The sequence below is a fragment of the Chionomys nivalis genome, chromosome 2, assembly GCF_950005125.1.
Source record: "Chionomys nivalis chromosome 2, mChiNiv1.1, whole genome shotgun sequence".
NCBI lineage: Eukaryota > Metazoa > Chordata > Mammalia > Rodentia > Cricetidae > Chionomys > Chionomys nivalis.
In genome coordinates, this window is record NC_080087.1 from 94401222 (window position 1) to 94425378 (window position 24157).

General features: G+C 38.1%; 1 protein-coding gene across 1 annotated transcript in view; it reads left to right on the forward strand.

The window, feature by feature from the left end:
• The window catches only part of Fbxl17 (F-box and leucine rich repeat protein 17), a 465950-nt gene that overhangs the window by 145539 nt on the left and 296254 nt on the right, over positions 1–24157 (forward strand). The window contains exon 6 of the mRNA XM_057758272.1: positions 23282–23412. Within this exon, the coding sequence (XP_057614255.1) occupies positions 23282–23412 (131 nt within the window). The remainder of the gene's footprint in view (positions 1–23281; positions 23413–24157) is intronic.

Sequence of the window (24157 nt, forward strand, 5' to 3'; positions counted from 1 at the left end):
AAAAAATAAATAAATCATAATTCACTGACACCATACAACAAATGAATTTAGTATTGTGCCCAAATACCAAGGAATACATATTCTGCTCAGCACAACATGGGAGCTTCTCTGAAATAAATAACATCATGAAACACTAAACAAATTTTCACAGATTTCAAAGGATTGAGAACATGCTCTGTATCTAATCTGGCCACAGTGCAGTAAAACTTAAAGTTTGGATAAAAAAGCTCTCTCATAAATACACAAACTCATGGAGATTAAACAGCTCATTACTAAATGGTGGATAGGTCAAACAAGAAGTCAAGAAAAATAAAGAACTTTCCTGGAACTAAATAAAAATTAAAGCACGACACAACACTCTCCGGGGTTTGTCGAAAGCTGTCGTATTAGGGAAGTGTTTTGTTCTAAGTGTTTACATTAAAAAATGAAATCAAGCACAAATAAATGTGTGTTCCGTGAAACTGGAAAAATATACGAGAATTGGATGATTTTCTAGATTTAGGTAAACAACTAAAATTAAACCAAGACAAATACAACAGCCTAAACAGGCTCAATGAGTAGATTGAAATAATACAAAAAAATGGCTTCTATTTAAGAAAAGTCTAGAACCAGATGAATTCACAGCAGAATTCTACTGGGAATTCAAATATCCACAGCCATTCTTTCTTAAAATTTTTTTTAAAAGAAAGAAACAGAAGGAACACTCCCAGACTCTTCCTATAAAGCCAGTGTTACTTTAATATCCAAACCAGTTACACATACACATGAGAGAGAGAGAGAGAGAGAGAGAGAGAGAGAGAGAGAGAATGAGAATATTACTGGCTAACATTGCCAGTGAACCATAGACTCAAAAATACTCAAATAAAATACTTGGAGCCAGAATACAGACATATATCAGAAATTTTATCCATTATGGCAAAGTTGTCATTAGCCCTGAAAGTCAATAAATGGAATAAACCTTATAAATGGACTTCAAGACAAATATTACTTGATCACCTCAATAAAGGCAGAAAAAGCCATTGATAAAATACGACCTTACCGGGTTCTCTGGCAGAAAAGGGGGGTGGCACAGAGCCGGATGGTGAATGTTGAACGACCCAGCTACCCTAACATCCTCCCTCTCGCCCCAGGAGAAACACACCCACTGAGTCAGGAATCTGTCAAAGCAGGATCTTGTTTGATGGTATCAAGCAGGGATTTATATAAGGTTGTTGTGTGGTGGAGAAACTTGGGATAGGTTGAGGCAGAGTAAGGAACTAGGGCCATCAAGATTCTGCCATGCTAGCAGTGGCTGAGCAGAGGCAGGTCTAGGTTGAGTAGCCAGAGACAGATCTCCAAAATCTACCTAGACTCAGGAAGTTACACTATGCCAACTCAAGTTAGGCTCAGGAAATTACATTGGGCCTTACGAGGCCTAAATGCCTAAAGGATAAAAGTCTTAGAGAATGTAGGATTGGAGGACACATACGTCAATATAACAGCTATATACAAGAAACCCACAGCCAACTTCATCCTAATTGGGGAAAGGCTTGAAACAGTTCAACCGAGGTCAGGAATTAGACAGGGATGGTTACTGTCTCCACTCCTTTTCAGCATTGCACTCAAGGTACTAGATGGAACAGTGATGCAAGAGAAGAAAATTAAAGGGCTACAAACGGGAAGAAAATGTCAAACTGTCCCTATAATAGAGCTCATAAAAATTTTACCAGAAAATTTCTAGAAATGATAAATTCAGCAATGTAGCAGGGTAAATAATCAACTTTCAGAACTCAACGGCTTTTCTGTATACCAACAACAAACATGCAGAGAAGGAGATTATGGACATAGTGCCATTCATTCGTAGTAGCCTCAAATGTCTAGAGAGAAATCTATCCAAGGACATGAAGGAACTCTACAATGAAAACTTAAAATCTCAGAAGAAACAGAAAGTCACTAGGAAATGGGAAGATGTCCCATGTTCATTGGTTGGTAGAATTAGCAGTATAAAAATGACCATTCCTACCATAGGCAGATTCAGTGCAATCCCAGTAAAATCTGCATCTTCTTCTTCCCAGAAATAAAACTACTATAAATTTTATATGGAACCACAAAAGACCCCACTAGCCAAAACAAATCTTGAGTGGGAGTAAATGCTGAAAGAATTATAATTTTAGATATTAAGATATATTACAAAGCCATAGTAATAAAAAAACAATATGGTGTTTTACATACACACCTTTGGATCAGTAGAACCAAACCAAAGACCCAAACGTGACCACACCTAATTTCAGACACTTAATATTTGACAGCAAGAATATACGCCAGAAAAAAGAGGCGTCAACAAATAATGGTGTACAAACTGGATGTCTTCAAGTAGAAGAATATTAGACCCGTATCAAATACTTTGTACCGAGCTACTTCCAAATTGATCAAAGACCTAAATGTGAAACTTGAAACACTGGAACTGCTGGAAGGAAACATATGATGTATGTAGGAAAGGGCTTTCTGAGTAGGAGACCATTTGACCAAGGATTAATGCCAAAAATTGATATTTGGATTTTTGTGAAACCAAAAAGCTTCTGCATAACAAAAGAGACAATCTGGGTGAAAAAAAAAAAAGCTGGGTGAAGAGGTAGCCCAGAGAATGGGCGAGAACCTTTGACAGCTAGACATCTGACAGAAGCTTAATATCCACAATATACAAAGAATTAAAAAAACAAAAGGTCAAAAGAAACAAAACCTCAACAAATAACCTATTAAAAAAGGGACTTGTGACCTGCTGAGAGAGTTCTTAAAAGAGGAAAAAAAAAAAAAACCAATGGCTAAGAAATATCTCAGAAAACATTTATGGTCGCTAGCAATTAGCGAAATTCCAGTGAAAACAACTTTGAGAATTTATCTTATTCCCGTCAGAATGGCCGAGTTCTAGAAAACAACCAGCAGTATGTGCTGGAGGGAAGTGGAAAAGTGAACCCTTATTCACTTCTGGTGGGATTGTAAACTGGGACAGCCACTATGGATATCACTGTGGAAAAGCTTGAAAAAGCTAAAAATAAATCTGTCATGTGACCCAGCTGTTTCTCTTTGTGGCACATGCCCTGATGTCTGATTCCCCTCTGTATGCTATGAATATGTTTATTACCACTGATCCTTCGCCCACGGCAGGCGGGAAAACTGTGTGAATGCAGAGAGAAAGAGGAGTCAGGGAGACACCATGTAGCCGCCAAGAAAACAAGTCATGTAGAAAATGAGGTAACATCACAGCCACATGGCAATACATAGATTAATAGAAATGGATTAATTTAAGATGTAAGAGCTAATTAGAAATACTCCCAAGCCTTTGGCCAAACAGTGTTGTAATTAATATAGTTTCTGTATTATTATTTGGATCTGGGTGGCCCAGAAATGAAAGTACAGTCTCCGTTTACAATGCCCAGAGGACATGACATTACACACCACAGGTGTTTGCTCAGCCATGTTCATCACTGTTCTAGTCACAATTGCTACAAAATGGAAACAACCTGTGTTTCTTACATTTGATGAATGGGGAATGAAAATATGGTTCACATACCCGTGGAATACTACTAAGCAGTGGAGTAGACGAAATCATTAGCGTTACAGGTACATAGATTGAACTAGAAAAGAGCATATTGAGTGAGGTAACCTAGACGGAGAAAGACAAGCGTCACATCTTCTCGCTTCCTGGAGGCTCCTGTTTCCATATCTGCAGATGTAGCATGAGCCACAGAACTCAAAATGAGGCCATCACTAGGACAGAGGGAGTTAGGAAAACAGATGCAAATATGGAGTATAAGTGGTCTGATAAAAAGGGAATTGGCAAAAGAGGGTCTCCTTAGGAAGGAGGAAGGGAATAAAGGGGAATAACAGGATACAAGGAATCTGACTGGGGAAAACGGGCAAAGGAAGGGCTCCTTAGAGAAGGGGGAGAAAGGTAAATACAGGAGGTGGGCAGTCTGTTAAATAACTGTATGGATGTGTGAAAAAGTCCCAAAGTTTCATACCAGTAACTATTTATTAACTCTCTCTCTCTCTCTCTCTCTCTCTCTCTCTTAATCCCCCCTCCACATAACCTCCCCTGAAACATAAAACACATATAGTTCAGTGTATAAATATACATAGTTTAAACGAACTCTTCTCATTTGGCCTGATGGCACTTCAGTACCAGGTGCCCACTTTTGAGTTGTTTGTTGGTCAGTGCTAAGAGACATCCGAAACATGCAGCCTGTTGCCGTTGCCCTTGGTTATCCCCCAAGGGGTGAAAGGTAAATCCTATTGCTGAGCACACAGTGTACTTCAAACAGGACCTAGAATTCCCTGTGCTGGTACTGACATGAATGCCACCTCCATGAGGACAAACATTTATGGTACCAGAAGGCGCCATGAAAGAATCAAAGGAGGAAAGCAAACAATAGTCTCATACAGCTATCACATCTTTGAACTGTATCAGTGACTAATATGACATATTAACCCTACAGGTACAGTAGTGGTGCACATACTTTGGTGGTAACCACTGTCTCTGCTCAGTAAGAGGGAGACCATGCCTGGAAATTTATACCCACAGATGATTGTATTCTTCAACATTAATGTGTATCCACACATGCATGCATGCAAAAAGAATTGATAGAAAACGACCCATGAATTTGAAGGAAGTTGTGGAGGTGTATATGGGAGAGTTTGGAGGAATAAAAGCGAAGGGAGAATGTGATTTAAACCTTTAATTTCAATACTTGGGAGGTAGAGGTAGGTTGATCTGTTTGAATTCGAGGCCAGCCTGGTCTGTCTGCAGTGCTAGTTCCTAGACAGGCTTTAAAGCAACAGAGAAACCCTGCTTTGGGAAAAAAAAGTTAGTTGAATTTTCAAAAGGGTACCGTAATACATATTCACAGTAGAATTTCATTTAGCCAATAAAAAGGGCATAGATTCATTTCTGACAGCATGGTGAGTCTCGAAAAAGTTTTATTAAGTAAAATAAGCCCAGCTTAAGTAGAGAGACTGTTTCTCATTTGTCAGTGAAATCTACAAAATTTTAACTAAAAATTAGGGAGTAGATTGTAGATAACCGAGTCTAGAGCTATCAGATAGATGCTCACCAAAGGCCCCAAAGATTGGGTGAATAATTTCAGGAAACTTAGGACTGAGTAAATGATCCACTTGGGTCTTCATTGAAGTAGAACAGCTTGAAAATATATCGGTGTTTACTGAGAAAACTCAGATATTAACTGCCTGTTGAATAGGAGGAGACTATTGTTAGCTTTATGATTTTTATATTATGCTTTTAAAACTTTTAATTTTAAGAGATGAATACATGAGTATTGGTGAAATGATAAGAAATTAGGGAACCACCACCTATAAGGAGATTAAGAAGAAAGAAGTGGTTAGGTATATAAGGAAATAAGTATGATAAAGTAGTAATAATTGAGCTGAGTTAAATAAAATTAGCCGTTATTATTTGTTTCTAGTATGCTTGTTTGTATTTGAAATTTTCTATAGTAAAATAAATTATGTCATAAAATTAAAACTTCAGGTGATAATTTAAAATTACAGAGTTTTTCTAATCAAGATTATACTTTCAATGACTATATAATGACCTGAAAATGTGTAGGGTGATAATTAAAGTAGGTATCAGTATACAGATTAAGTTAAAATTAATTGACTGTCTCCATAGAGTCTGAACTGTCAGCATATGCCTGGAGTACAACCTGGGGATCCTGGGCTCCAGAGTGTATATCACAGACCCGCAGTGAAACGATTAGCTCACAGATGACTTTAGGCACTCATTGATATGCAGTGGACATTAAGGAAGATATTGAAGGATTTTGTCGCCGGGCGGTGGTGGCGCACGCCTTTAATCCCAGCACTTGGGAGGCAGAGGCAGGCGGATCTCTGTGAGTTCGAGACCAGCCTGGTTTACAAGAGCTAGTTCCAGGACAGGCTCCAAAACCACAGAGAAACCCTGTCTCGAAAAACCAAAAAAAAAAAAAAAAAAAAAAGAAAAGAAAAAAAGAAAATTATGTGTTCTCTATGAGTTGGAAATATGAATTTATTTTCTTCTTACATTGTTGATATATATTAGAGTTGGAAGATAGTGTTTGGTTATTACTTAATGTCTTACTGTTGTTTCAGTTTTTCATTTTATTAATAACATTGGTTAATTTTGTGGGACTTGCTAGGTATGCATTGAGTTGTTTGTGTTTAAAAGCCCGTTTTCCTTGAGATGATATTCAAAATCTAAGGAAAATGCCCAAACTTCTGAAATTTTCTAGAACCACAGTCATATTTAAAGAAGTTGAAAATAAAAAATACTTATTTTTAAAAGTGTTTATGGTTGAAAATATGAACTGTTTCTTAAAGGAAAATAAAATTGATTTTTTTCAGTCGATTTAACATAAGTAATGGAAAAAATGATCAGTCATGCAGCTAACTCAATTTTTGTCTCCCTTTTCTTTTTTATTCAGAGACCAGAAATGAAAGATGAACTTTCTTGCCTTTTTAAGTTTCCAAATAACTGGTCACTTTTAGTGTCTTTTTCTAAAAATAGAATGTACTGCCTCAGTACTTAGAGGGTGATGATATCTTTTAGTCATAGATGATTACTTCATTTGTTTCTGGTAAGTTATATGTGCCTGAATGATGTTTTAAGATGTAGAAAATACGTTCTTCAATTGCTTTGAAGTATGCCCTAGTGCCTGTCACCCAGCGAACGCTAGAAAGGGTGTCCGCTGGCTTGCCATGTTTTCCCTTCTAAGACAGAAGCTGAGTTCGAGACGATGGAGGTGGTTCTCTAGATCTGATAAGATTTATTAATTGACTTTTTTTCTTAAAGGCTTGCAAAGGACAGCAAACTATTTTTCTCTGTCATCAAAGCTAATGTTATAGCTGCTGATTACCCACACTGGGCAGGACATCTCATCCGTCTGCCTTGCTTTCCTCCTTTGCAAGCTGGTGATGACAATGACATTTACCTACTTTATATTATATAAGAAAGAATGCTTACCATTTATGTAAAGAATTTAAAAATTAGATAAAATGAAAGAACTTACAATGACCTACAAAAGTTTCTTAGCACTCTACTTCCAGCTGCTAGCTATTATATTAAAAGAGTAAAATAATTTTTAAGACAAACATTACTTCAGAACTTTGTCTTGTTTTCTACCCAGTGTCACTGCTGAATGTTAAGATTAATGACTGTTGCTCCTCAGAGCTATGCTTTTTTTCTTTTTCTGCTCATCCCTTAAAGATGATTTGTTTAACAGTGAGTAGATGAGATAGTATTTAAAAATAATTCAACATGCATTGTCCTATAGTGATATACAAACAGGATTTACTATTCTAGCTTCTTCTTATTTCCCAAATTAGTGACTGATACTTATTTTTTCCAGGAAGGTTCAGTAATTTGTCACATCTAGTGTTGTCACTGTTAAGTGGGAAATACCTTCTCTGTGGGACTACTCTTCGCATTTCATAGCTCTGCTACTCCTGTTCTAGCTCTAATATATTTATTTGTTTGTGCTGCATTCTCATTTCAGCCATTGAAATAGCAAGATGTATCAGTGTGACACCAGTAAAATAAATGAGTTTGTCTTTGTGATGACTGACCTATGAAAGTTCTAACAAATAAAATGAGCAAATGAGATTCTCCGTGGAACCTCTTCTGTGATACAGTTGCTACTTCAGGCTTAATAGAAATACATGACATAAAACGAGAAGAGCTGATGGGTCTTTTTGAAAGGGCTTTGCTTAACTCTTGGAGTTACACTTTAAATATTATTTTACTGTGCTTTTATTATCTTCCATTCACTCCTTGGATTTTTATCACACGCTTTTGAATTTTGTTGTAAATAACTTTACAAAGAGGATTTCAGTGTTACTTCATTAGCTATCAAACACAAGGTCAGTCTTTATTCAAAAATGTATTGTGAGGTATTACTTCCAGCCAGTTTTTATCTTTTAAAATTAGTTCATACTGTTGTGATGGAAATTTTATTTGTAGATCAATGTGATTCTATTGCATATCTCTTTTGACTTATAAAGTAGTGGTGTTGAAATGCATCAAGTTCCACTTATAAATCAGTAGAATATAACTGCCTGCGTAAAGTAATCAGACTTAGGGCTCATTGATAGCAACTTAGTAATGTAGTCAGGAAATGTACTATTGAGATAAAGGTGAATATATTTATTACTTTCAAGTAAACATTGTGGAGTATAGAATTAAATAGATTCTACTTAATTTAAAAGATGATTTATTAAAGTATTGGCAATCACTTGATAGTTTTGATGATTTGTCTTTAGTATTTATTCTCTTTATAGTCCACTGTCTCATTTTTAAGCAATACATTGTTATCTGGGGCAGGCTTGTCAGTGCAGAGAAGCTCCTCCCTGTGTACTTGCTGCATATGCACTCATAAAAGTTTTCACAATACACCCCATGCTAGTCTTGAGACACTGAAAACCCAAAGGATCATGTATTTCTTATCGTTGTAACATTATGTTTAGTTTATCATGGTTGTCTAGAATATACTCCAAGATTCTGAAAGAGTTCCTGGACACTAAAAGAGCTGTTACCTTGTGCCTCTTTTGTTCTTTGAAAATGAGAATTACCTTCCTTGGTGTCTCCCTGTGATTCAGAAGTTAGCTTATATAGAAGAGTAGGATGTTCAGACATTTCTATGTAAAGCTTTAACATTTAACCAGATCTTGGCCTCTGTCATTATCCACTGTGACTTTTTGGTTTGCATTTGGTCCTGAGATTACTGTTTGTTAGACACACTAGAGAAACCCTGTAAGGCAGCTGTGCTTCTTGAATGTTTGCTTGGCAGCCAAGTGTTGCCTCAGTTGTTTACACAGAAGCTGTTGATCATTGTATTTACAAAACCTTTACGAACGTAGATTTTTCCTCATTATAAATGTCTTTTCAGTTTTTTCAACTGATTGTAGCGCAATGGGTGATTGGCAAACCACATCCCTCCACCTACCCAAGGAACAGCTTCCTAATGTAGCTAGAGAAATGATTGGTGATTGTTTTGATCAGAGGTGCTTATTTCAGTATGAAATTGGCATTTAATCTTGGAGCTTAACAATGGAGCATGCACACTTGTTCCCAAGAAAACTGCTCAAGTTGTGACTTTTATACTTTCTGCAGCCTCAAAGAAGAGCACTGTAGGATTTTAGGCAGGATACAATAATATCCTTGCAATCATCCCACTTCTGGATTGCCGTAAGAACTTCCATAGATAGATGGCCTCATTTTTGTTGTTGCTGCAAACCCCCACCCTTTCCCCTGCTTGTCCTTTGCTTTGTGCTGCTCCAAGAACTGTTTGCTTTTTAGAATCCTCCTTTTAAATTGTAGGACCCAAAGGACCAGCACATCTGCTCCAAGATTGTGTACACCCACGAAATCTCAACAATATTGTAGCCCAATATTACTCAGCAAGACCTGAGTCATAATAATACTAGTTGACATGGCAGTGTGGATGGGTGAAATCCCCTGGGGTCCTACCCCAGGTAAAGACCACAGGCAGTTAATGAGTCTTCTCCAGGGGTAAGCCCCTTACTTGGTATTCCAATACCTAATGGCCAGCCTAAAATCAGATACATACAAGCAACACTAAACATACTCAGCAGGTTGTATTTATATATTTATAATTATTATATACTTATATGCATACATTCATGTACTAATAATAAAGAAAAAGAGAAAAAGTGGGGGTAGGGTTAGATCTGAGAGGAGTTAGGAGGAAAAGTGGATTGTGGTAAATGTGATCAAAAAAGGTATGAAGTTCTTAACATAAAAAATATTACACACATACACACACACACACGAATCTTTTCTAAGCACATGCTTTTATACCTGTACATTATACTTCACTCTGCAGTGTATATTTAATGGAACAGAAAAAAGAAAGAGGGAGGCTATGACATTTGTCTGTGTTCCACTGTTTTTAGTACCGACATTGGTCCCAGCCCTTTTCCTCTGTGTCCTTCCCTTGGATAGCTCTAACTTGCTATGTTAACATGGCCTGTGGATTCCAGGCATGCTCAATTTCCCTTTTGCCCTTGACTTTGCAGTGGTTGGACTTTCTTGCTGTGGCTAATTCTCAGTCATATACTGCCAAGTCCAGTTTATTGAACTTCTCTTTTTCTAGAATATCTCTTTCCTTTACTGATATTCCCCTCATGTAACATGAACTTACTAGTAATTTTTTTCTGATTAAACTCTGCATCCAGCTAGGTTTCTTATATGAGAGCACATACGACTGCACTGATTTTTATTTTTCTTCAGGGAATAGAGGATTGGACGTAGGATGTAACTCAGATTTGACACTGCTCTATGCTAGCACTGCCTGTAGTGCTGACTTGAATCTGTACTGGAGAGATAAGGACAGGCCAGTTTACATGACAGTTATGAATAATGAAGCTATGAAATTCCGGAGCGGGGGTGTCAGTGTAGATGGTGTTTTAAATATAGAAGGATGGTTTTAACATAGTCTTTTAGTAAGAGCAAACATGAAGTGTTTTTTAATTGCTGAAACTTGTAATGTCAGACTACAAAGGCAAATGTAAGAAAACCAGCCAACACGTTACCTATTATAAGCTACTTATGTGTGCTATTGGTTATTAGTTGCCAGTTATTTGATATTATATATTGGATGACTTTGATTGGTAATTAAAATAGATTATACCATTTCAGTACTTCTGTTTTCAAAAGTCATTGCTTTTTACAGATAAGAGGAAGGTTTAAGATTCAGAACAATTGTCAAAGTAAACCATCAATTTGATAAAGTTTTACTTTAGATGTTTACTAGATACTGTTATTTTAAGTTTCATTTCATTAATTGACTGTTTAGGAGTCACAATGGACAGTTACTTCTGTCAGAAAGTAGGTTTCTATACAATGCTATACATTTCCCCAATTCATTTTGAAACTTTGTGTTATTTACTTTAATGATAATATAGTTCAATTTTATTATATTTGCTTCAAATAAAACTATAGAAAGCAAGTTTTTTTTTTAAAAAAAAATAACTGAGTTACTACTCACCACACAGTCATTATGCTGGAATTTTAGCTCTTTGCTTGGAGCTTTTACCATTAGTATAATGAGAAGAGTCACCAATAAAAAGTTAACTAATTCCTAAGTTAAAGACTTTCTGAATCAAACATTGTCGCGTCTTGGAACTGCTTGTAGAATAGTGAAGCTAAGTAAAAAGATGTGAGTCAGTATTTGGAAAACTCCTGAGTGCTCTGGAGTATGACTCCTCACCAGCCTTTTTGGCATTTGGCTCTTGTAAGGCATTGTTTTAAAACCCCTGGAGGTGTTCACTCCTTAAGTATTCATGGCTAGGTGATTGGGAGTATGGTAAGAGTCATTAATGTTTAACTTGAATGTAATTTCAAAGTGGTTGAAGAAACAGTATTTCTTTTTTTCTTTTTAAATTGATTTTATTGAGCTATACATTTTTCTCTGCTCCCTTCCTTTCCCCTCCCCTTCAGCCCTCTCCCATGGTCCCCATTTTCCCAATTTACTCAGGAGATCTTGTCTTTTCCTACTTCCCTTGTAGATTAGATCCATGTATGTCTCTCTTAGGGTCCTCATTGTTGTCTAGGTTCTCTGGGATTGTGATTTGTAGTATGTTTTTCTTTGCTTTATGTCTAAAACCACTTATGAGTGAGTAGATATGATTTGTCTAAGAAACAGTATTTCTAAATCTGAACTGAGATTTCTTTAAGACATTCTGATTCCTTGCTCATTTAGATATGTGGTCTGATACTCCAGTTTTAGGTAATATCAGATTTACTATTTTTTTTGTGGATTTTGGAAAAAGGTAGAAATAAGAAATTATATAGAGACAGCCAGAGACAGGGAGATGGGAGAGAAGGAGGGAGGGGAGAGAAAGAGATGACATGTTTATTGTGATAAACGTGGCTTATTGCTTATGTATTATTGCTTATTGCTTTTGTATAATGCCTTGGTCATCTGGCTTGTAGTGGATTCCAGACCTCTGGTGAAGTGAAGAGAAGCTGTGGGGACCTGCTGATTTCGGCCTCCATATTGTGAAACCTTTTTTGTGGTGTTAAATGTTGGGGTGGGGAGGCTCCACCAGCTGTTAGGTTCTGTGCACCAAAGCTTTAGGATAAATGGTGGAACTTGCATTCGTGCCTGCGACCTAGGCTGCAGTCAAGAATAGAACAGTCCATTTCTGAAAGAAGAGTGGCAGCTCTATTTGCTTTTTGCTCTGGCTTTATGGTGGAGTCATGAATCAGATGGATTGTTTTGATGTCAAATGAGCTCTAGGTGTTTATTGTAAACCAGGAAAGAAAAAAAATAGACACTTAACCTAATTTATTTAAATTTTGTGATGTTGAGGATTGAACCTAGATTTTGTATTGCTAAGCCTACACGCTATCACTGAACTATATCTTATTTTAGACACATATATAACTCTTTTGCATTCTTAGAATGTCCAAAATAAAACTGCTTGCCAGAATGGTCCTTTAATTTAAAATCATTAATTTCCTTTCTTTGTTTTTCAGCTTGACACATTTAGAAATAAAGTATAAAATCATTTGAAGTTTTTGCTTTAGTAGGCAGTGTAAGGGCCAGCAGATAACGCACCAGTCATGGTTCTGGGTGTAATTAGTGTTTGTCTCTGGCAATGGCATTTTTGTGATTTTACGACTTTAAAAAGTAAGAATCCAAACTTCTCTTTTAGAATATATTTTGAAAACTTTTACCCTATTGAAGTGTGACTCACGACTGAAGTTGCTTCAGAATTTCATTAACCATGTCTTCCTTTTTTTTTTTTTTTTAAATTAATATGTCTCTGTGCCTGTTAGAAGAAAATGAATGAAAGAAGAATACAGGTTTCTGGTTAGAAGATGCAATTTCCTTAGTTTATCTGACTCGAAGTACCCTTCATTTGCTTTCCCTTATTTTTATTTAACAGAAATTGTGTGAACATGTTATTTTTTAATTGAGGAGAGATCCTGACTCTCAGCCCCCGCTGTGTGTAAAGTGACAGGGTTGCTTTACACTTGTAACTGTAGGTGCTGTTTGTAGTTTATCCTGAGCTCCAGAAGCCTTATATGGAGAAAGAAAAGGACTTTGCAAGAAGAAAAGGCCTAGAAAAAGTCAATTATGACTGCACCGCCTGCCAGAACTAAGGGAGCAGCACATCCGTTCTGAACCATACACTGAGCAGAGACCCAATTAACAAATTCACGTGCTGCAGCAGGAGGCCGTGATTGCAATTTTGGTGAAGAACTCAACATTCTTACCACACATATCAAAATCTTGACAGCTTACAGAGACTTTTTCTTAATGTTCTGCATTTTAAGAACAAATATGTAAATAGAGAATTCATTATACTCCTTGTTCTGAAATGGCTGTTAATTGTGCGGCTTGGTAATGTTGGTTTTTACTATTTAATGTTTACACATTAGTGACACCTGTTTTCAGCTGCTAAAAACATTGAGCACCTGATCTGACTTCCAGAATCTTAGAGAAGTTATCTTTAAAGTATTTTTTTATAGTTTACATTGCTTTTTGTCTGAATCGTTTTTCAGTTAATGTATAGAACACTTTAAAATAACATGAAAGCAAGTTTTTTCTAGACAGAATTTGAGATTTCTAGCGTTTTTATCCTGTTTACTCATTTAAACACACTTGTGTTGGTGCTTTGTGTGCTGTGGTGTCAAGCATAGGTAGCACAGCACAGCAGTGCTCCGTGCTGAGCTGCAGCTTATGCTTTTCTGTGCTGGGGCAGATACGTCACTAGATACGAACGTAAAGCAACATGGTGCACACTGGTGCAAGAATGAGACTTTTGCTGGGTTTGCATAGAGCCAGGCTTCTGTGCTGAGTTCTGCCTCCAAGGGCGTGTGCTAGCCAAGGAAGTGAAGTGTGAGCGTGGCCCTGTGTACCTGCCCCAGAGAGCTGGGCCATCATTGCCACCATTTTTATAGTAAAACAATTGAGTTTGTTTCTTTTTCTTATTCAGTGTGGAACCTCAGCCATGGACTAGGACTGCTTATACCTTGATAGAGATACTCTCACAGAGCGACTCTGGTATTTGTCTCCTATGATGTCAAGTTGTCAATCACTCTTTAACACCACAGATATATGTATTTTGTTTTATTACTATATTATGCATTTCTAGACATCAGTGCATTTTATTCACTATTAATGCTAAGCTAATGTTTGTACAAAACTAATTTAATCATACACACACACACAATTTATACAGTTAGATGTTATATTTAGAAGCATAAATATTTTTTTATGACTGATGACGCCTAAATTTATTCAGTCTGTTCTTTGAGTATCTAGGCATTCAGACATAAAATATTAGAATGCCTTTATTACCTTCCCTCAAATATCTTTTAAAAATACAATATTCTTCTTTGAGAATTTCATAGTTTACTTTTCACAATTTTTTTCAGATTACAGCGTAGTCACATCATTCCCATTTCTTTCCTCTTTCCAAATCATCCCATATACCCTTCCTTCCTTTTTCTCTTTTAAATTCATGCCCTCTTTTTATTAATTGTGGTTACATATTTATATTTGTGTTTTGTTTATATTTATTTCTAAGGAGAAGCTGATCATATGAATGTTTTTAAAGTTTTCCACCTGCTCCTAATGTATAGTCAAGGTTCAGGCCAGATGTAAAGAATCTTTTAAACAGTGTCAGGGAAGAGGATGAGAAGAAGACACCATGACTGCTGGATGGACCAGAGTTGTTTGTTTTGGAGTCTGTGGGGGACCCATTACCCGACTCCCAAATAAATACATGGAGGCTTATTCTCTCATATGAATTCCTAGCCTTAGCTTGGCTTAACTTAAATCAACCTATCTGCCTTATACCTCTGGGCTTTTACCGTTTTCTATTTCTGTATACCTTTTTTTGTTGTTGTTGTTTTCTTTTTCTTATTCTTTTGTTTTGTTTTTCAGACAGAGTTTCTCTGTAACTTTAGGAGCCTGTACTGGAACTCTGTAGACCAGGCTGGCCTCAAACTTACAGAGATATGCCGTCTCTGCCTCCTGAGTGCTGGCATTAAAGGCATGCACCACCACCACCCTGTATACCGTTCTTTACTTTTTACTCTGTGGCTTGCTGTGTAGCTGGGTGGCTTGTCTCTGGAGTCCTCCTCTCCTTCTTTTCTTGCTTCTCTTCCCATATTTCTTCTCCTATTTATTCTCTCTGCCTGCCTGCCCAACCTATTCTTTCTCCTGACTTGCTATTGGCCTTTCAGCTCTTTATTAGACCAATCTGGTATTTTAGACAGGCAAAGTAACAGAGCTTCGCAGAGTTAAACAAATGCAACAGAAAGGAATGCAACACATCTTTGCATCATTAAACAAATGCCCCATAGCAAAAGCAGATCTTCAGTTAACATTCCACAACAAAGAGTCTAAGAGCGGAGTAAGCTGATTTCAGATGTGTGTATGTGAGAAATTGCTCATGAGCATTGCCAGGGCTTGAGGGAGGGAGAGTACAGAGAAGGGAAGTGGAGGAGGTTTGGAGCAGCCAGAGGGGTGCTGAGTATTTGAGAGTAGAAACATGCCAGCCAGTGGTCTCCTCCCGTAGGGCATAAATGACTAGAAATTGCTTGCTTTAAAACTTGTGCTAAGGTAAGTATATTTTCTGAGAACATTTTTTTCTTTTCCCTAAAGTCACCAAGAACCTACAGAGAAGATGAGATCTGACGCAGATAATTAAATAATAGGAGAGTAAGAAGCAGCATTTTCAACTTATCCCAAATGAGTCCTGTGAGACCAGCCTGAAGCAGTGACCACAGTTGACTAGGCACAGGGACAAGCACTCAAGTTTGCTGGGGGGAGGGGGGAGTTTGAGTTAGTTTATTTGATTCTAGAAAATGGTAGGGCATAGACACTAAAGGAGGCAGCATAAGGACTTTTCTTTCCTAGAGACTTTGGATATGATGAGAGAGAGATGTCAGTAAAATGATTTAAGAAAGTTCATTGTGAACAGTGATATACAAGAAAGAGTCAGAGGGACAGCTCTGAGGAGAAGCAGGGTGGTAAAGTATCCTAAAAAGCAAACCAGAGTGCTGAATCAAATGAGAGAGATCTCAGATGTGATAGGAGAATGGCAGAACCCAACCTGCAGGAGACAGAAGGTCATGGTGACTAAGTAGCCAATCAGTGTACTCTTTCCTGGAGAAGACTGTTTTCTCAGTCTCAGTATTCCTTAACTGCCTGTAGTCCTTTGTGTCAGATTGAGACCTCATGCTCTTTCCCCCATTCACTTTGCTTGTGTATTGTTTTCCTTGTTGAGCACAAACTTGGGTGGTCATATTGGTGAGACATTATGGGTGTAGCTTCTGAGACAGTCTCACAACAAACTCCCTGATCCTCCGAATCTTGTAATCTTTCTGCCCCTCTTCTGTAATGTCCCCTCAGTCTTAGGTGAGGAAGTGTTTTGTAGATGTAGCCATTGGTACTGGACACTACAATTCTGCATTTTGATTGGTTGTGGTTTCCTGTAGTAGGCTCCATCTGTTGCAAAGAGACATTTCCTTGATGAAAGAACCACACTTAGCTATGGATATAAGGCTATAAATGTTTAGAATGTTTGAATGTAGTTAGGGATCATGCTGATTTAGTACAGTGGTGGTTGTAGGTTCTCTCCAAATGGTCAGCCCTGAAAACATAAAGACAGAGCAGTTTATATTTAGGAATAACTTATATTATATATTTACTAAGTAGATATTATTCCTAAACATATGCATACATTCCTAAATATATATAAGTTTTTCTAAATATAAACATTAAGTGTGCATGTAGCAACATTTAATGGTGAAAAAGGGCCCATAAATTTGAAAGAGCAAGGAAGGAGGGAGGAAAGGAAAAAGGATGCAATTATATTATAATCTCAAAAATAAAAGAAAAAAGAAAGCTATAATAATCAAAAATAACTTTAAAAGAATGTTGGAAAGGGCTGAGTATGGTGGCTCCTCCCTTCAATCCTAGCAGAAACAGGTGGATCTCTGTGAGTTCAAGGACGGCTTGATCTATAAAAACTAGTTCCAGGACAGGCTCCAAAGCTACAGAGAAACCTAGTCTTGAAAAACCACAAAAAGAAGAAGAAGGAGGGGAAGGAGGAAGAGGAGGAGGAGGTCGGAAGGAACATATAGAAACAGAGGAGGAGGAGGAGGAGGTGGAGGAGGAGAAGGAGGATAGAAGGAACACATAGAAACATGCCTGAGTACTAATGTGGACTTGCCCTAGATTACAAGATTCTAGAATTCTTGTTTTAATACTTAGCATTAGTGGTCTTATTGTTTGTGCCATGCTTCAAAGTGATTTAAACACATCCCAATTCTACTGTCGTGCTTCCAGTTTCATGATGTCACGGGAAGGATTTGTCTGATGTCATAAATGTGACGTATGGATCTTTTGATTACTGTGTATAGCATTGCCATCCTTGAACTAAAGTGCTGCACAGAAAGGGTGCCCCTGTCCATCAGCTTCTCTTGTGCACCTGTCAGACTTGGTCAGTGTGAACCTCTTTCTGTTTTCCAGATAGACAGCTTCTGTTTTCTCCTTTCTATTCCCAGCATTCTGAGTTTTCTCATTTTGTGGTTTTACTCTTCAAGATCTGTGACTCAGTCTTATTTCTTTCCTCGTGATGCCTTCCTCTAGCCCTCTCTGCCTTTGCCTTTGGGCTTCAGCCTGGTTTTCATCTTTACAGGCTTCTGGAAGTTTGGCTGTGTGATTGCTGAAGTTTCAGAACCAATGCCATTAGTCAGGCAGCCGGTCTTAACCTTGATTTTATTCCCCAGCAATTATAACTGATTGCATAGGAACATACTCTTAATAAATCTAATGTGACAGAGCTAGGAGTTATTTAGGTACTAATTGTCATTTATATATATTTATACAAACAGATTGTTTTATTCTTTTCAAAAATTATTAGAGAGCACACTAAAATAACACCCGTCTTTGAAATCTTAAGTCTGTCCCCAATGACACAGTTTCTTCAATAGGGTCATACCTTCTAATCCTTCCCCAACAGTTCCACTAACTGATGACCAAGTATTCCAAAATGTGAACCTATGGGGCACATTCTGGCTCAAACCACTGAATCAGCCTAAAAGAGTGGGACATCCATTTGGCTTTGCGACAACAGCCTGAGTCTACTCGTTGCAGTTATTGTGTCAGCTTGTATAATGCGGCCATCCCCGTTTCTCCCTCCCTCCCACCCTTTCCTTCTCTCTCTCTTCCTTCTTGGGTATGTATTTTGATCCTCCTGTCTGGGCCTCCACAACTTCCACCCCTTCTTTTTTTTCTTCTTTCTTTTTCTTTCATCTTTTCTTTATCTTAAGAAAAATTTGAAGTCATTGTAGACATCTTTATAGTCCTCATTCCATGTTACCTAGGTAATGATTGGGTATCTCATTTTATATTTAAGTACAGACTTGACCATGCCGATCATTGATTAATTTTGTTCTTTTATGCAAATAGATACAATTTTTTCCATAACAATGCTTTTATGATTGTTGTGATTACTTTCATCCACATTCTGACTTAGGTTTTTTTTTTTTTCCTTATGACGTGTCTGAAAATGGGAGTGAGGCATTCACAAGTTCCTGGTAAAAAGGCCCTACTGACTCAGATCCTTTGTGATTTGTATAACCCAAGACTACTGGTGAATTATAAGGAAAGCAAGTTTTTTAAAATATCAGTTTTCTAAATTAATTATCTGTTTCAGACTATGAGGGATTATTTTAGGTAGCTTTTTATGAAACACTGGAGGGCACTGTTATAATATTCCCTATCAAGGAAATGGATGTGATGAATTTGACAGGGCTGTTTGTGGAGTTTTGAATAGATGTTGGGTCCATCTTGTGATGATCTACGGGGGCTTAGATTTCTGCAGCTGACTTTGGATATTGTTATATTTCTACTAGTATTGGTCAAAATGTTCATCAGGAAGGCCCTGTGAACACGTGCCAGTCAGGAACTGCCAGATCACAAAGAATGAGCCTTAATGGGTCAAGTAATTTTCTGTGTTGTCCTGCAAAGCTCTGGTGTGCGAGCCTGTAGGTGGTATACCTGTAAACTTGTAACATCAGGATCATGAACATTAGGCAGTAACAGGCACAGATGGCCAGTGCCATCTTTTGGATGTGGAGAGTTCAAAAGTCAGTCAAACAAGACTTATGTTACCCATAGCTCAGCCCTGGTGCTGCATTTTCCTGCTGTGGATTAGTTCCATGGGATGTCTGGATTTTTACAAATCTGTATGTAACATAATGGCCTGCTTGTTGGGGTTTCTGTCGTGCCCAGTTCCCACAGTCAGTAAATCCCAAAGAGAATACACAGAAGTCTACATTAATCATAAACTGATTGGCCCATTAGCTCAGGCTTCTTATTAACTCTTATAACTTACAATTAGCCCATTATTCTAGTATATCTTAGCCACATGGCTCAGTACCTTTTTGGGTGGGGTAGGTTACATCTTGCTTCTTTGTAGTCTGGCCAGGACTGTGGAAAGACCTTCCTTCTTCCCAGAATACTCCTGTTCTCATTTCCCTGCCTCTTCATCCTGTCTGGTTGTCCCTCCTATACTTCCTGCCTGGCTACTGGCCAATCAGCATTTATTTGAAACATAATTGACAGAATACAGAATTGTCCCGCACCATTTGTAACATAGTTTGGATTTGCTAACATCTCTCTCCTAGTCTGTTATCCATCTTGACCAGTTGCTTAGACCTTTGTGATTCTCAAGGCCTTCATTGCTGTGAGGGAAGTACTAGTACAAACGAGTGGATATTTTCTTCCTTTTCTTTTTCTTTTGAACAATTTTTATGTGCATATTCAATATCTTCTTTTTGAAAATGACTTCTGATTTTGGTAAAATATATTTTACCAAAAAAATTGAAAGGATTTACCATTTTAACTATTTTAAAATGCTTATTTCTTTGGCATTCATTACATTAATTTAATGTATTCAACCCTGGCTTCTTTTCAAATATAGTTTCTCCTGCAACCTACATGCAGGATTCTTCTATTTGTATGTGATACATAACCATTAATTTAGCAGCTTCAGAAAGAATGGATGCCACCTCACTGTTGACAGTTGTCTGGAGTTCTCTTATAGCCTACGTACCTCTTCTGTCGACTAAAGAGCTGCATTTCCTCATAGAGCTTGGGTTCACTTGAGTGTACTCACTGGAAGGAATCAGCTGTTAGCACTATAGGACTGATAGCCCTACTTTCCTGCTGGCCATAGCCAGGAACTGATCTTAGCTTCGAAAGGACCTTTGTAATGACCACCGAAGGCTCTCAGTGTCTCTGCTGAGCAGGTCAGTTCTACCCAGGATGCTCTCCTTTTGATTCACTTGGTCGATGATTACAGCTGCAGAATCCTTTCACCTTTGCTTTTTAAGGAGAATCCCCTCCTACTTAGAGTTTCTTCTCATATGTGAGAGCAAAGACATTTCCCAGGCACTGGGCTTAGATTCTGCTTCTGACACATGTTTATTTTCCAAGTGTGCTTCTGACTGAGAAGATGGGGGCTGAATTTTCTTTGTTGCCTGCCCATAGTTTCTTATAAATCATTACTATGCTACTTGTCTTGAAAAATGGTAGCCAGTCTATTGAAGAAAACGCTGGGACTTAAAGCTTTGTCCCCTTGCCATACTGTCCTCTCTGACTCTATTGCAATCTTCGTATGTTCACTTGTCATAAAGGGAGTGCACGTCTCCATAGCTTTGCACCTTGCTCCCAGGTTATTGCTGCAGGCTGCTCTAATTTCCAGTTGCCACATGGAAAGATGTCAGGTATTGGGAGGCGTGCAGACATCGCAGAAATACGAGTGTGAGCCCTTTGGAATTTTACTGAATTTCAATTGATTTATAGATTCTGGATTCTATCTTGTATTTTATATAGTTTTTCCTTTGTTTTGTTTACCGCCCAGCAGTGTAAGCTGCAGAGAGGTAAGGGTCGAGGATCAAAAGGTTAGGATTTTGCAGGTGACAGCTCCCATGTGGGGCCTGTCATGGTGTATTGGTTATATGGTTGTAGTGAGGAGTCCCTAGAAGGAAGGGATACTAGAGAAGCTATATGACATTTGACTGGTCAGCTGCCTGGAGATGTTTGGATAGCCCAAAGGATTTTTGTTGTTCTTGTTTTGGTGGTATTCTGTTTTTCAGATAGGGCCGAAAAACAACCCTGGCTGGCCTGGAACTCACAGAAGTCATCTGCTGCTGCCTCTCTAGCGCTGGGCTTATAGGTGTGTGACACCTTTAATTAACTGCATGCAGCACTGTGCAGAATTGGCCCAGCGACCATGAGTCTCTTTTCTCATAATGTGCTTCTGGTAGTGAGGCCCTCAGCCTCTGCCGACCAGACAGGAACCCCTCAAAACTCCCTTCTTTCCTGCTCTTGCCTTCTCTCTGCAGTCTTGATATTTCTGGGTCTGGTGCTGTGCTGGATTCCACTTCACTGAATGTCTGACCTGACAGGCAGATTGCAAAGAGGCTTCTTAAGAGCTTTTCTCTGCAGAGGAAACCTTATGGCCTTTGAAGGAGCCACTGCGGAAACTTCTGCCTCTGGATTGGGTCCACAGAGACCGGTTTTCCATTTCTCTTTTCTCCCGCAGTTATGCAGCCTGCATATGGTGTTTCAGCTCTGTGTGTAGCTTCTCTCATGTGATCTGAGATACAAAGTGAGCTTGGGAGCTGCCTGGCTGACTCCTCCCCAACTGCTTCATGACTTTTCATGAACTGTGACAACACAGTAGCCACCAACTATACACAGATACAAAAATCAAAATATGAATGAATTGAAGACTTAGGTCTCGGAAACCTGGTCATGTTTAAATTGCTCAGCAGCTGCGCGTGTATTACCATTACCATGGCTTTAGTGTCTGCTTTTCGGGGGATTTAAGCTGAATTGACATAGGTGAGACTTGTCTGCTATGAGGCCTTTGGCAATTGGGTCAAACTTAAAATTCTGCTTCCTGTAGGGATAACCTTCCCCTAAGAACAATTTGATGGTGGTCTAGAGAAGACAAACTAGTCCTAGGAGAGCTCCTTCAAGTTGTGTAAATTCTGCGTCCTACTTTCTAACTGCTGCTGTGGCGAATTAGCTTAAACACTCACTTAGCTTAAACTGCACAAATTTATCATTCCACTGTTGCCTAAATTAGATGTCTGTCTGTCCCAGGTCTTTTCAGGTAAAGTCGGGGTGTGGTCAGGGTTGGTTTGCCTTGTGAAAGCTCAATGACAGAGCTTCTTCAGGTATTGACAGAATTAAGCCCTTTGGGGCTGTAGGTTTTTATCCTTACTTTTCATGACTGTCAGCCAAGGGCCATGACTTTTCCCAGCATTGAACCCCTTGTACAAAGTCCCCACTCTCCATTTCCAGCTCCTGGGCAAGGCAGGCTGTGCCGCTCTCATGATTCAGATGCTGCTGTAGCTTCGGTCACATCTCTCTGATGCCAGAGAAGATTCTCCATTTAGAAGGAGTCACCAATTAAATTGGACCTGGTTGAATAATCTAGCTCCGTCTCTCTATTTCAGGACAGTCCCTCTAATGGCATCTGTGAAGTCACTCTTGCCTTAAGGTGGCAGAGTAAGGCATGCGTATATACACACATGCTTTCATGTTAGTTCTTTTGTTTGTTACTAAGCAAAAATTTTTGAAACCGTACCTTATTTGAAGTGGATAATCAATATCCTGCCACCTTTATGTAAATATTATTAATTTACCTTCTGAGACTGTACATGAGGGAAAACTAGGGATCATAAAAATGAGGCAGTAGGGGTTGGCATGGTACAGTAAAACGTGTGACTCTCATAGTCCCAATTCAGAGAGTATTGTCAGGACACCTCTGAGTTGATTATGTGTATTTCATAGAATAAAATGAGAGAACTTGTACAAAATGATGTTTTAGTCTTGAAGATAAACACCGAAATTTGTGAAGATAAACATTGCATGAAGTTATCAGCTGTAGGTACTTTCTGTGATGTGTTTGGCAGCTTCTCTACTTATTATACAACAGGTTGCTAGTTCTTCATTTTAATGGTGCTTCAGTAAAATCTTTTTTATGTTTTGCCTATTCATATATACATTATAGATTTCAATGCTTATTTAAAGTATTCTCTGTAAAATACTTTGATATTTAATTGAATGCTAGACTATCTCATGTACAGCAGAGGTGCTATTCCTACTGCATAAGAAATGATAGTATAATTTTTGAGAATTAACTTGGCACTTATTTTTTTTATCTTTCATTTTATTTATGTCATTAGCTGAGAAACCTTTCCAGTTTGGATCTCCGTCATATCACTGAACTGGACAATGAAACTGTGATGGAAATCGTCAAGAGGTGCAAAAATCTTAGCTCTCTGAACCTCTGTCTGAACTGGATCATAAATGACAGGTAACATTGGAACATCTAGACGTGTGTCCAGAGGAAAGCCGGGCAGATACGCTTATCACTGTAACAAGACATGCAGTATCATGTGTAGCGGCATGCAGCTGTGTCTCTGAATTGCTGCGCTAGAGTGTGGAGAAAAATTTAGACACATACTTTGATGCATTCGCTGCTTTAAGTGCAGCCAGGTTTTTATGTGCTTCCGCACTGGCGTGTTTGGACAGATACAACAGTGGTTGTGTTAACTCGTTTTTGTTATTCATGAAGCATATATTGTTTGTCTTTTTTAATGTCTTGAGAGTTTTGTGTTGTTTGTTATGGTTTACCTTACCCATGATTCTGAGGAATTACCTCAAACATTTGAGCATTTGACCTCTTCTTAATGATGATGATTGTATTTCTTACAACTTACATTTTTTCTTTCTTTCTTTCTTTCTTTCTTTCTTTCTTTCTTTCTTTCTTTCTTTCTTTTGTTTTCTTTTCTTTTCTTTCTGGGTTTTCTTTTGTTTGTTTGTTTCTTTTTTCTAGACAGGGTTTCTCTCTGTTTAATAATCTTTGCTGTCCTGGAACTCAATTTGTAATTGAAACAGGCCTCAAACTCACAGAGATTTCTCTGCCTCCCGAGTGCTGGGATTAAAGGTGCGCTCCACTATCGCCTGACTTACAATTTACATTTCTTATAAATGTAAGTTGTTTTAAATTGATTCATGTGATTAGCAATTTAATACATAATATGTGTAAAATGGGAAAT